Here is a 13324-nt window from a genome sequence, read left to right as displayed (position 1 = left end):
CACACAAAACTTAAAACAATCTCTTTTGTCCATTTTTATACCCTCCACCATAAGGTAGAGTGAATATTAAATTTATCATTCCGTTTTCAACACATCGAAATATTCACCGAAGACCCCATAAACTATAGGGTTTTGGAAGCTGATATACATATACGCAGGAAATTATCAAAGTTTGGGCATAGCCCCGTATAAAAGTACTGCCTCATTTTCGGTATTTTAATGGATTTAGCTGCATTCTCCCCTAGAAGTGATGTAATTTGGTATACCGGGCTCTTGGAGCTTGAAACACATTCAGTTAATTATTTTTTACATAGGTATTTGTTTGTTTTTACATAGGTATTTCCCATATCGATCATAAATAAACATTTTTATAATGTACGTTTTAAGCTCCCTAAAAATGTGATTGTTTGTGGTCAGCATTGGGCCACAATGGGTTAATATTGCTAATATTTACTATCATAACTGGTTTATATCATAAAATGGCAGGTGGTCAAGTTCTTTTTGCCTTCCACAAGTTATGTTCGAACAAAGCCCTTTCTTTGTCAAGTTGCAAGCTAATTGGACTCTTGATGTAGTCAAACGGCCAATTATAGATCTGACACGCGTTTTTTTTTTGTCTTTTCACAAATATTTGTGAAATATCCAAAAACACTAATGTCAACGCTTTGTATCGCCGTAACATAGAACCAGAAATTCCAAACAAAACTGTATCATTATTCTAGGCATGACTAATACAGCGACATGAAGCACAACTAAATTCCAATCAATATGATTTGGATGTTTTTTTTTAGAATTTTGTGATTTCTGAAAAAAATTGAAGCGTCATCATCGAAACTATTTATAGAATTTTAATTTCAACGTTACATATTTTTTCCACGGAATTAAGCTATGGAAATACTGCAAGGTTGACTTCTTATTCATTCAAGTATATGTATGTATGTAGATGCTAGCATGCACCTGCTGTGTGTATAAAATTGTAGCAAAATTACTTGTGACACATTTTCCCTTCATGTTGTCAAATAAGGATCTTGTGTTGTGATTTATGGTCGGTTCACCCACATCATTTGCTTTCGGTTTTATTCAATAGGAAATGTATTGTAACTAGCAATAAGTTAAGATTATGGATAATTGATGCTATAAAAAAATATATTATTTTTTTATTTATTATAATATAATTCAATAACAACACTTAATTTTTGTAATGCATAATTATGCAGTTGTATTAATTACACCCACATTGGGTAGTCAAGTTCGGTGAATTCGTTGGTTGATAAACGTTAATGGTTAATAGTAGTTTTTGACCAACAAACTCACGCACAAGCTTCCACTGTTTTTTCCACAATTCTGTGCGTTTCTGAAAAATTGCTTGATAGAGATCAATCCCCTTTACGGTCGACGGAACTTGGAGTGAATATTTCGGTATTGGCTTTTCTGAACATTTCCAGGGCTATGATTGTGCTTTGATTTCAAATGATTTTTTCTCAAAATTTAGCGAACGAACGAAATTCCAATGTCACCAGGAAGACCTCTGATAGTTATCCCAAATCGTTTTTTCATTCTTTTCATCGGTTGTCATATCATAATTGTATTTATCATATCGTATCAGATACTTCATATTTACAATTGACCCTTTATGGGGAAAGTATCAGAAGAAGAGGACCAATGGGACCCCAGCGTCCTTGATCTGGGTTTGGTATAAATATTACGATTCGGATAATCCATTAGCTTCATATGAAATTTACAACTATTTAAAATTGTTATATTTCGTGGGAGTGATAAAGGAAGCAGCGTAACGACGAGTACCATCTTCGAACTTGATATAGTTTTGGAAAAATACAAACTTTGTAACTCATGCAAAGTTTGTATTAAATCGTATTCTATGTTCGCATTATATTACAAAACACATTTTTGGAAAAATTCTGAACATTTTGTTGGGAAGGTATTAGAAAAAATTACCTAAAAGTTATAATGGACAGACGGACTGACATCGATTCTGACAGGCAAGAAATAATTATTGATACAATAAAATATGATGCGTATGAACCGGAACGAACATGGATATGAAGAAAAAATGTGTGTTCAATGATTTTCGTCACCATATTTAGGAGGTGTCTCAATCACAGTGACAATTTGTTTGAGTGCATAAAAAGGTGTATAAATCAGTACACGCTTTGGTGTAGCCCCCAAATAACGGTATTCCCATTATTTGGACTTCTGGCACGTCTTTCAAATGAATTGCCTTTAATTTGATTTTATGGATTCGTATGGGGTATCAAACCTTTCTACTAGCAAGTAAAAACGTTGTATACTCTCCAGAAGAAAACGAAATATAAAATTATAGCCAATTTCGATGCAAAAATATCGAAAATTTGGGGGGTATTGTTTTATGGGGTCATTAATATTGACTTGAGTCAATATTAATAATTTTTAACCAGTGAGCGGGGCAGTATAGTCGGACGGAGCCGACCATATAATACCCTACACAACTTCTACGAAAATCTAACTTTGCGTTATTTGCACCCTCTTGACACCCGACTAAAAGTCAACAAATATTAGCAATATTCCATAGACGAGGGCTGTACTTGTCCAGATTCTCTTTACCGTGGGTTATGTTGTGATGTTGGGCTTTCAATTGTGGCCTATAAATTGAGTCAAAAAAAAGCACAAAAAGTTAAGTTTTCGGTCGACTTCATCCCAAAATTATTATGTGATCATCACCGAAAATTATAGGCGTTGTCCTTGACCATAACTGGAATCTCATGGAAATTTTCAAAGCGATCAGCGCTATATTTCTGCCCTCTAGTGTGGTATTGGGTAACTAAATAATGTCTGAATACGTAAGCACCTGTAAATATTTAAGTGTAACTCCCACATCTGAGTACATACGACCATATAATTGGTATCAATTTAAAGGTCAACCACTCCTCTTGAACACACTATAAACTGCTCAGGCCTTGCTTTTTCAGGGGCAAATATATACGCCAAATTTTCCCCATGCGGTGTTTGGGCGATAATTGCGGCCTCAGTTGCGACCACAAAAACCGACAAAAATAAAGTTTTTGGTCCATTTCATCCCCTAAATATTAAACGATCTTTTCCAAAAACAATAGGGGTCTTCATTGGCCAGAACCCATTCTACATGCAAAATTTCGTGAATATTGGTCCATAACTGTGGCCTGTATCGTGTTAACAAATTGCAATAGACAGAGGGACGGGCGGACGGACGGACACACATGTCTAAATCGACTTAGCTAGTCGATCGGTATACTTAAAGGTGGGTCTAGGACCAATATTTCGCGGCGTTACAAACTTTTGGAGCTGCACAAAGCTATAATACCCTGACAACATAGTTGTGTAGGGTATAATTAAATATCAAATTACAGTCAATTGCTAAGAAACTTACCTAACATCCACAAAATACCGATTTTTTAAGGATCAATATTAATCATTATTATTACGGAAGTTTGCATTTCGAACCCAAAATACCAAATTATAGACAATTCGTACCCAACCCTCCAAAATACCGAATTTTGAGTGGTGCCGTTATAAGGGGGATGAATCAATATTAATAATTTTTAGTGAGGATGTTGACTACACATTGGCAATTCAAAATTCGAAATTACAGCCAATTCAAATGAAAATCGTTCCCAACAATTCCAAAATCAATGTTGCCAATTTAGCACTTTTAGTGCTAGATTTAGTACTTTTAAACTCGTTTAGCACCAACAAATTAATCTAGCTACTAGCATATTTTTTAGCATTTTTACTTTTTTCTGGATGTTTTTAAAATTGTCAGTATGTTTGATTTCATTCCAAAAAATAGCCGTTTTTCGATTTCCCATCGGACCTTTGAAATTGCTCTATGTTTCACCCTACTTACTTACTTAGGTGGCTTATGACAGAACGGTTGATCCATAAGCCGATCTTAAAAGAAACGCGTCGGTCTGGTGCACTTCTCATTCAATTTGAAAGACCATTTTCCGAGATGTAGTCTTCTGCTTGATCTTTCCATCGGATTCGTGGCACCCCCCTCCTGCGTGAGCCATCAGTAGGCTCGCTTTTATATGCCTTTGAGCTTGGGCATCTTCATCCATTTTTACAACATGGCCTAGCCAGCGCTAGGCGGTACCGTGGTATGTAAAATCGTCCACTACATCGCAGCTGTAGTTTTCAAGTCCCACAGTTGGTCCGAGTCTACTGGACGTCTTTCGCGTTGATAACATCAGCTTGGACTTTTCGCCATTTACTGCCAGTCCCATTATGTCGATGTTGTCTCACCTTATAATTTAATATGAAGACTACGAGCAAACCTTGACCTAGATTGTTAATTTTCTGCATATGTGCCAGCCTCCGAAAACGCGCATGTGATATTACAATCAATTCGATTAAAAACGTATACGACCGCTCTCTGGGGCCTACCCGAGACATGGACCAATATTCATAATTCTGCCTAATGAGAATCAAACATATACGCCCATGTGACATGTTCCGAGAGTTTTTGAATTCCCATACTTTTATAAATTCCCATGTTGTGCAAAATGGTGTGATCAACAAGGGTACCATTCCCGAAAGCCTGCAGTTAGCAGCTATCTTAAGATTTCTGGCTGTTAGTGGGTTTCAGAGGGTAGTGGCAAATGATTTAAATATAAGTGTTGATCGCACAACAATGTGTAAAATATTGTGGAGAGTAATGAAAGTCCTGGAAGGCAAAGTGTGTGCAGCGTGGATAAACATTAATGTGAGTAAAGATAAAATGAGGTTATCCAAATTGCATTTTTAATAAAATTTCGGATTTCCAGGAGTTATAGGCTGTGTAGATGGAACACACATCCGAATAGTTCAACCACATGAAGACTCATTTTTATACTACAATAATACTATATAAATGCAATGATTGTAAGGAAAACAATGTAGGTAATCGTAAAACTAATTTTTCTTCAGTTAGGTGTGTGACTATAACATGAGAATTCGAGCTGTGGACAGCTACAGACCAGGATCCTGCCATGATGCTTTTATTTGGCATATGAGTGCAGCTAGGCAGCATTAACAAAAGAGCAAATTGTATGCGAAATAGTTGGCTTCTAGGAGACATTGGTTACGCTTTAGAAACATTTTTGATGACGCCCTATAAACAAATGGAGCATGGATCATGTCAACATCGATATTATAAAGTGCACACATCTGCAAAAAACATTATTGAAAAGACTATTGGAAATCTTAAAAGTAGATTTTTTAGATTCTATTTTTATTTTCATCATATGATGGTAGAGTTGCCAGATTGATCTCAAAAATGTTACGCGCTGTTTTTGGTAAAAGGAGCCATTTTTTATTTTCTTTAATTTTACTATAAAAACTAATGTAAATACTGAATTTTTTAAATAAATATTTTAAAAACACGTTATATATTACTTCAGTGTTCTTTTTCAACTTGTACTTTCTCAGAAAAACACGTACGATCTCATTTCGTTTTCAATACACAAGGCTATATGTGCTCGAATTATATTCCCAATATTTTTTGGGAATTCGGAATGGAGCACACCAAATTTGGGAAAATGTTTCACATTCGAGCAAACTCGAAATGCAGCACATGGGCGATAAAATGAAAGCCACTGCGGCTGAAAAACGTGCCTAAAGTCACCAAACATCGAATAATTGAGTTACCGCTCAATAGGTGCTACTGCGAAACATGGACCCATACAGATAATTTTTGTTAGGTAGATTTTTTACATAATGAGTATCCAAAATATCAAATTAGAGCCAATTCGGTTTTAAAACGTGTACTACCCTAAAAAGTTTACCAACAATGATAATTTTTAGTAGGAAGATTTTCTACTCAAAGCTTACAAAATATCGAATATTGGGGGCACCGTTATAGAGTCTACCCTAGAAAACGCCGATATATACCAATTTCAATACGAAATATCCTAGGAGTATTATCAGTGTATGTCCAACATTTCAAAGTTCTGTCTTCAATATTGCGAGTTATATCGGTATTTAATCAGACAGATGGACATGACTATATCGACATACAATTTTATTTCGATAAAGAATAAATAGGATCTTAGGTGAATATTTCGAGGTGTAGCAAGCAAATATAAAATGCACTCACCCCACCTTGTGTCTATAATGCATTTTTAGGAAATACAGATCTCATTATTAGCTATAATTTTTTTGGCACTTTTGTTTGAAAAAATTTTAGCACTTTCTAGCATTTTTTATCAACAAAAAATATCTTTAGAGCTTTTAGTTTTAGCTTCGAAGTGTCTGTAATTCGGTATACCGAAAGCTTAGGATCCTACGACAATTTTCCAATCTGAGTGCCTTTAATTTAGTATTTCATTTTCTCAAATAAACAACCTACTAGCGGGCCAAACAACATATGAGCTACCCGACCTCAAAAAAACCAAAGCGGACTGGAACTATTAGATAGTCCTTCAAGATGTTTCCAAAAAACCAATAGCCTATAATATAAATATTGCATTTCCTCTCAGTATTCTGTGGCTATATTACCAATGTCAAGACAATCACAGAAACAATTCCGGTTGCAGATAATTTTGTCGTTAATGGGGAGGTTCAATGGGTAAAATTTTAGTCGTATTGTTCATTAAATATATTGACAATGCTTAAAAATATGATTTCAGGTTCCACGGGTATTCTAAAACAATTATATAACAGAAGATAATATATGTGTATTATTTTCTTTTATGTATTTCGAATTTGTTCTATTATCCAATCCATAAAATATTGAGTACTTGTATAAACTCCTGGAATATCAGGACGACCACAACCAAAACCATATGCGATAACGCCAAGCAAATAAAAGTGTGCCACATTGTTATGCATCTGAAATAAATTAGACCCAATTTAAAATATAAATATATAGTTTTTAATATTTCACCTACCTCTGGTATCATCAAAGGTCCTCCAGAATCTCCCCGACACGTGTCCTTACCACCTGTAAGCACACCGGCACAAACAACAGCATTATCAAATTGATTGGCAGTAAACGCAACTCCACGTTTCTGATATTCTTGGCGACACACATCATTTGGGTAGACCAGAATTTGCAATTCAAATAAAACATTTCTGGCATTACCAAGTTCGTGACTCTGACCCCAGCCGGCTACAAATGGATTATAGCGAACATAGCTCTTCTGCCGCAACGCTGGACTTGTGGGCAAACAAATTGGTGCAATAGATTCTAAAGAACAGAAAATAATACAGCATTATTAATGTCCTAAATATTAATTATGAAATATTAAATTTATCTATGTAAAGACGACGATTGATTGTTCTACGGAAACATTCTGTAGGAGGGACCATTTTTGTCTGTAGAAAAAAACCTCAGATCTTGTGCATTCATTCCAATAAAAAAATATTTTACATTTTTATAGAGAAAACAACAATAGTCGAAGATTTTTTACCCGATGAATATAAAATAAAAGTCGTAGAAACGTCATTAAATTCGCATATGTTCCGAACAATATGTGGTGGATAGTGAAAATGCCTTCAATGGGTCGTGACCTTTATACGGTGGCTATGTCTTCATAATTTGTCTGCTACTTTGTTATTTATGGTCTAAGAAAAGGGCAGACGTTAAAATTGAAAAATTAACTTTGATAGTAAGGGGGATAAATAAAAACATAGACCTTCATTGAAAACTTTTTGGTGGAGAAGTTTTTTTTATTTATCAAAGAAACGGAAAAAATAGCAGCACCTTTGATGGGAAAATATGACACAATTCTACTAAAATCTTGAAAATACTGAAAATTAGCAGGTCACTTATATTGAGATTGGATCACAACATAAACATATGTTGAACATTTTCTGTGAAGAATATTAAAACCACTTCCTAAAACACAGTTAAAACGTTAAAGTTATCGAAATTGGGTCGGGAGCTATGAGCTATGTCAAAACATGGACCTATATTTTTAGCGAATATTTTTTTTATTCGCTAAGAACCCGGTTACCCAAATCAGAGCCACTTCTCTGCTTGGGAAATCTTTAAAATACTGACAATGACGCGGGACCTTTCCGTGATCGCTAGATCAAAACATGGGCTAATATTCAAAATTTCGACGAATCAGTTTTTTCAAGTACACGAAATGCGAAGTTACCGCTGGTCCTGTTAAAAGTTTGGGCTAAAATAAAAACGGAACAGGTCCTTTTTATTGGGCTAGGTCATACAATTCTGCAAAAATCTTCAAATCGCTGAAAAAGGAGGATTATGTCAAAGCATGGACCTATATTTAAATATTCATCAAATAACATTTTTATTCACCAAAAACCAGTTTTGCAAAATTACAGCCACTTCGGTAGGAAAATGTGCCAAACCGTTCCAAATACCGAACATGAGGTGAGATCTATATACGGGCTACGTCAAAATATGAATTTTCCAAAGATCCCGGAATGCCCATTTACAGCCATTTCGGTGGGAAAATACGGCTAAAACTTTTAAGTCACTGAACATGGGTTGGGATCCTTATATGGAGAATATGTCAAAGCATGGACCTATTTTGAAGATTTCCAGCAAAGGCTTTTTATTCATCAGAAACCCGAAATATCAAATTTGAGTTCCTTCATTTGGAAAATGCAGCAAATTCCATTAAAATTCGGATATAATGGCGGGACCTTTATATGGGGTCTATGTCAGAATATGGACCTATATGGAACATGCGAAGGTATTTTCTACCCTTCAAGAATCCAATATGCCATATTCCAGCCATTCCGGTGGGAAATGCGGCTAAAACTTTTAAAATATAAATAATACCCTGTACCACAATGTGGTGAAGGTTATAAAAGTGAAGCTGCTAAAACCTTAAAAATGTCGAAAAAGGGAAGGGGCCTTGGGGCTATACGAAAAACTTAAACCGATAAATTCGCAACACCAAATATCCTAGGAGTAGTGGCAATTTTGCTACTGCTCCTGGAATTTTCTATATTTTATATGAGATATATCGGTCCACATTTTGGTATTTTCGGTCCTTATTTCTATGTAATTAGTTGAGGGGTTTTCAATGTTAAAAACTCGCTAAGACAATTATTCGATATTTCTATTTATTGTGAACGCCATATAACGGACTATCAATTTTTATTTAAGTGCCAATAACGGCAGTTTTTGGTAGGAGAACTCAAAATACTCAGTTACAGCCGATTTGTTTGTTAAACATGGACACGTAACTGAGTATTTTGAGTTCTCCTACCAAAAAGTGCCGATATTGGAGACTCGAAATCTCACAATTTTTTAGACCCGAAAATGTCGTTCTATGTTGGACCTTATAAACGATACCACCAAATCGGGAAGTTTGAACACATTTTTTAACCAAACCGGCTGTAATTTAGTATTTTGGATTCTCTGTGGTTTTTACACACCTTCCTTCCTACCAAAAATTATCAATGGTGGTCCATTTTTTAGTGTAGCCCCCATATAATGGTACCTCCTAAATTTCGCTATTTTGGAGAGTTTTAATTTACTACCAAACATCGTCGACAGAGGGACATTTTTTAGATTGGACCCAATATAACGGTACCAACGAAATTTCGCTATTTTGGGGAGTTTAGACATATTCATTGCAAATTAACAGAATATATTCAGGTATCAGATCTTTCATTCATTTAAAAATTTGCCATAACATAGCCGCCATATAATAGTTCCGATTCAATATAGGTTTTATGTTATGCCCATCTCATGATTGACGAACTTACCGATGCATTTACTTAATTTATTCTGATCAGAGATCCCCCACCAATATTTCGAGGTACACTCCAAGTCATGGTGGAATGGAGCACAATTGAGGGGTTTTTCTTAAAAAAAATCCAGAGACAAAATTGTTATAATTAACTTACTTGTAAAAACAACATTCCGTTCTAAATATAAAATCGCAATGTCACTGTGACCAGTTCGGTTATCATATTTGGGATGTATGACGGACTGCAAAATAAATTCCAAAAATATAATCCAATTATTTTCTTTGTTTCAAATAAATTTAAATTATGTATGGTATTTAAACAAATACTTACCCGCACAATATTGACATCGATGTGTAGGGCTTCAAAATCAGTGGTCAAATCATGTTCGCCTAAACGTACAAATTTTCTGAAAAAAAAGAATAACGTAAATATAAACCTATCGTGAAATATCCTATAGAGGAATATCCTGCAAAGAATTACTCACAAACTGTCGAGAACACAATGGGCTGCGGTAATAACATGACGTGCTGTTACCAAACTACCACCACATTTAAATGGCGAACCAGAATATTCATCACCATAACCCAACAAAGCCATCCATGGCCAGGCTCCAATTTTACTCTCCTGTCCACCGACAATTTTCCTTGGTGTAATTGTATTTCGTCCACAACCCTCCTCAAAGGTAGGTAATCTTCGTGGTATGACATCATCATTACTTCTTCGTTTATTATTGTTGTTCGTGATTGGAGGAAAAGTTGGTATGTCTTGTGGACAACAAACCATTGTATTGACACCTCCACATATTCTATTCGAGGAACGAATATAATTTTTAAATGCTGGATCTTGATGTCTGATTTGCAGTTCATCTATCAGCGACTGACAATATTTCAGTTCCATACAAGTACCCAGACGTCTATCAGGTCCATAACATAATTGAAAACTGGCCTTATTGTCAATAGAGGACGGTCTGGACGTTATAGGGGGATATTGCACGTGCTCTTCCATGGGATTTTCACAACAAATCTGAAATACACCTTTTTTTTATTGCAAAGGAACATTTATATGAATATAAATGTTGTTATATTTACCTCCGGATCATCATCGTTTACATTGAAAGTGTCACAGGCACTCATGGAGTCACGAAGAATTGTTTGTCGCATTCTAGGATTCATTGATTTTAGACTCCTTGACATGTCTGGGCAACGGCTAAGAACAACACATTCTCCATCCTCATTGTCGAACGTTGTACAATACTCAGAGCTATCTAAAATAGAAAACGAAGAATGATAGTACTTTTTTATCCTTTTGCAAAATTTATCAGCTCTGATAGCAGTTGGCAGGGACGTAGGCAAGGAGTGAGTGGGTCTGAACCAGCCCCTCCAAAATGCTCTTCTTACAATATATAATTGTTATTTTCAATATCGCGAACTGAGTAGAAAGTCCTCAAACTATATAAATACCAAAAATGGGGCTGGATCTTTTATGGAGGCTATGTAGATTATGGACTTATATCGGGTTCTTATATCGGGAAAATACAGCTAAAATCTTCAAAATACCGAAAACAGGACCGGACTTCTATATAATGGCTTCTTGAGCCTCACCCTCCAAGTTCCCGGAATGTCAAATTACAGCCACATCGTTTGGAAAGTGCAGCTTAAGTCTTCAATATAACGAAAACAGGACGGGACTTCTATATAATGGCTAAATCGAAACATTTTCTATTTACTAGGAATCCGTGATCCCTTATTGTAGCCCCATTTGGTTGGCGGCAACAACATTTAAAATGGCTAACATGTGTGGGGAGGATTGGACCTTTACACTTTTCAACAAATAAGTTTTTAATTTTCCAGGAGGTGGAAATCTCAAATTAGAGCCACTTCGTTTGTGGCGTATACTGCTATCAATAAATAAAATAAGGCTAGGCCTTAAATATGGGTGATATGTCAGAATACAGACCTATCTGAAAAAAGTCCTGCAAGAGGATTTTCATCTCTCAAGAATATGAAATGTCAAGACGATTATCTTTTGTTAATACGAAGTACTAAAATGCGGAGGACAAGAAAATTACATGTTTAAAAACTCGGCTAGGACGTTTTACATTTTCTACTTAAATGTAAATAACCATTCAAGAATCCAGAATGCCAATTCATTTCTGAAAGCTGAATGCTATCGGGCGCTTCCGTAGGTTGTGGATAGTGGAAAAGGCAATAATATTCATTGGTTGCGGACAGTCAGGATATGGGAGGAAATGAAATTGACGGCCCCAAAATAACCAATCACTAGGTCTTAGGTTACTTACTTCCTTAATTGAAGGGGATGTTATGCGGGCTCGCCAATCAGTGTCCCACGGTTTGCCATCAGGATCCCGTTTGTTGATATCTGGGCTACTCGACAATTTTGACGTACATAATTGGGTAATTGGGTATATCGTTTCCTCAGAGGATAAATAACATTCGGGAACACAATTCAAAATATAAGTCTCCATATTAACATAGCTCTACTTAAGAGATTCGGCCGAATTTAGGTACTTTTGTTGGAGACCTCGGTGTGTTTGAAGGTGTGTAAAATGCTCGACCAAAATAACATGGAGGCGTTGTTCTTGACTTCATGAAAAATTTCAAAGCCATCAGACCGAACTTATCTATGATTACAGTTATAGTTTGTCTTGACTACTGTACAGACCATAACTATGATACGTTCACCATGGAATTTTATACAGGGAAGGGGCATCGAAACATCGTGCCATTTTATGGGGCCTTTGTCACAGGATTTACCTTTGCAGAAATGTATATTCCTGTAGTATTTGCATGGGATATTCCATGGTCAAATCCGATTTTATGTATTTTCAATGTTCGGCACAGCCGAACTGAAAAATAGTTTTACCATGTCATATTATGAGATATTGGCCATAGACCCCTTTTTTGTATATGAGATATTGACCATAGACCCACTTTTGAGATCTAGCCATGTGTGTCTGTTCGTCTGCCCATTATCATTTTTAGTCAGAGTACAAGCCACAGTCAAGCAATTTTGCACCAAGGTTCGATTCTTGGTGCAAAATTGCGGCACCTATATTTTTGATTGTTTAATATTTAGGGGATCAAATGTACCAGTCTTGGCCATTTTTTCTCGTTCATTTAGCTTTCAAATAGTTTCAGTGCTTGGTCCGATTTTCAGTGACCGAGCAAAGTCATTCAGAGACCAACGGCGTTCACTGAGCAAAGTAGCAAATCAGTTATCAAAAATCAATTTTTTGACGAATTTAGGTTTTTGGTTTGCACACTGTTTAAAATTTTTGTTTGATTTCCTTACCTTTTCGCTGTGCATCGACTGAAATAATCACAATGGTGAGTTGAATCAAAACAGCAAATTTATTGATCACAAAACGCATTGTGCCGATTTTTTTTTAATTGTATTAAATATTCAATTTAAATTTGTATTTATTTATATTCCTTTCGCACTACTTCTTTTCAATTTGCTATTTTTATCCGTAACCGAGTTGTGAAGAGGTTAGCGTTTATTTTAAAACTGAATTGAAATTAGTTCACAAGGAAGTCTTTTTGTACAATAATTTGTTATGCTTGTATTCGGCGCCTTGTTTTGTTGATTTCCTTCTCAGCACAATAACATTGAT

General features: G+C 35.6%; 1 protein-coding gene across 1 annotated transcript; it reads right to left on the bottom strand.

Moving 5' to 3' along the window:
• Positions 1 to 6702: 6702 nt before the first annotated feature.
• Positions 6703 to 13081, bottom strand: LOC133334044 (venom protease-like). The gene is made up of 7 exons (XM_061542343.1): positions 13003 to 13081; positions 10779 to 10954; positions 10175 to 10713; positions 10021 to 10096; positions 9847 to 9931; positions 6903 to 7201; positions 6703 to 6843 (listed from the first exon to the last, which is right to left on the bottom strand). Exons 1-7 carry the CDS (start codon positions 13079 to 13081, stop codon positions 6703 to 6705), a joined length of 1395 nt encoding a protein of 464 aa, XP_061398327.1.
• Between the last annotated feature and the right edge of the window lie 243 nt (positions 13082 to 13324).

This window comes from Musca vetustissima, unplaced genomic scaffold (assembly GCF_032173495.1).
Source record: "Musca vetustissima isolate MV318-11 ecotype Yass unplaced genomic scaffold, APGP_CSIRO_Mvet_v1 utg22240, whole genome shotgun sequence".
Classification (NCBI taxonomy): domain Eukaryota; kingdom Metazoa; phylum Arthropoda; class Insecta; order Diptera; family Muscidae; genus Musca; species Musca vetustissima.
This window is presented reverse-complemented; position numbering and strand designations above follow the sequence as displayed.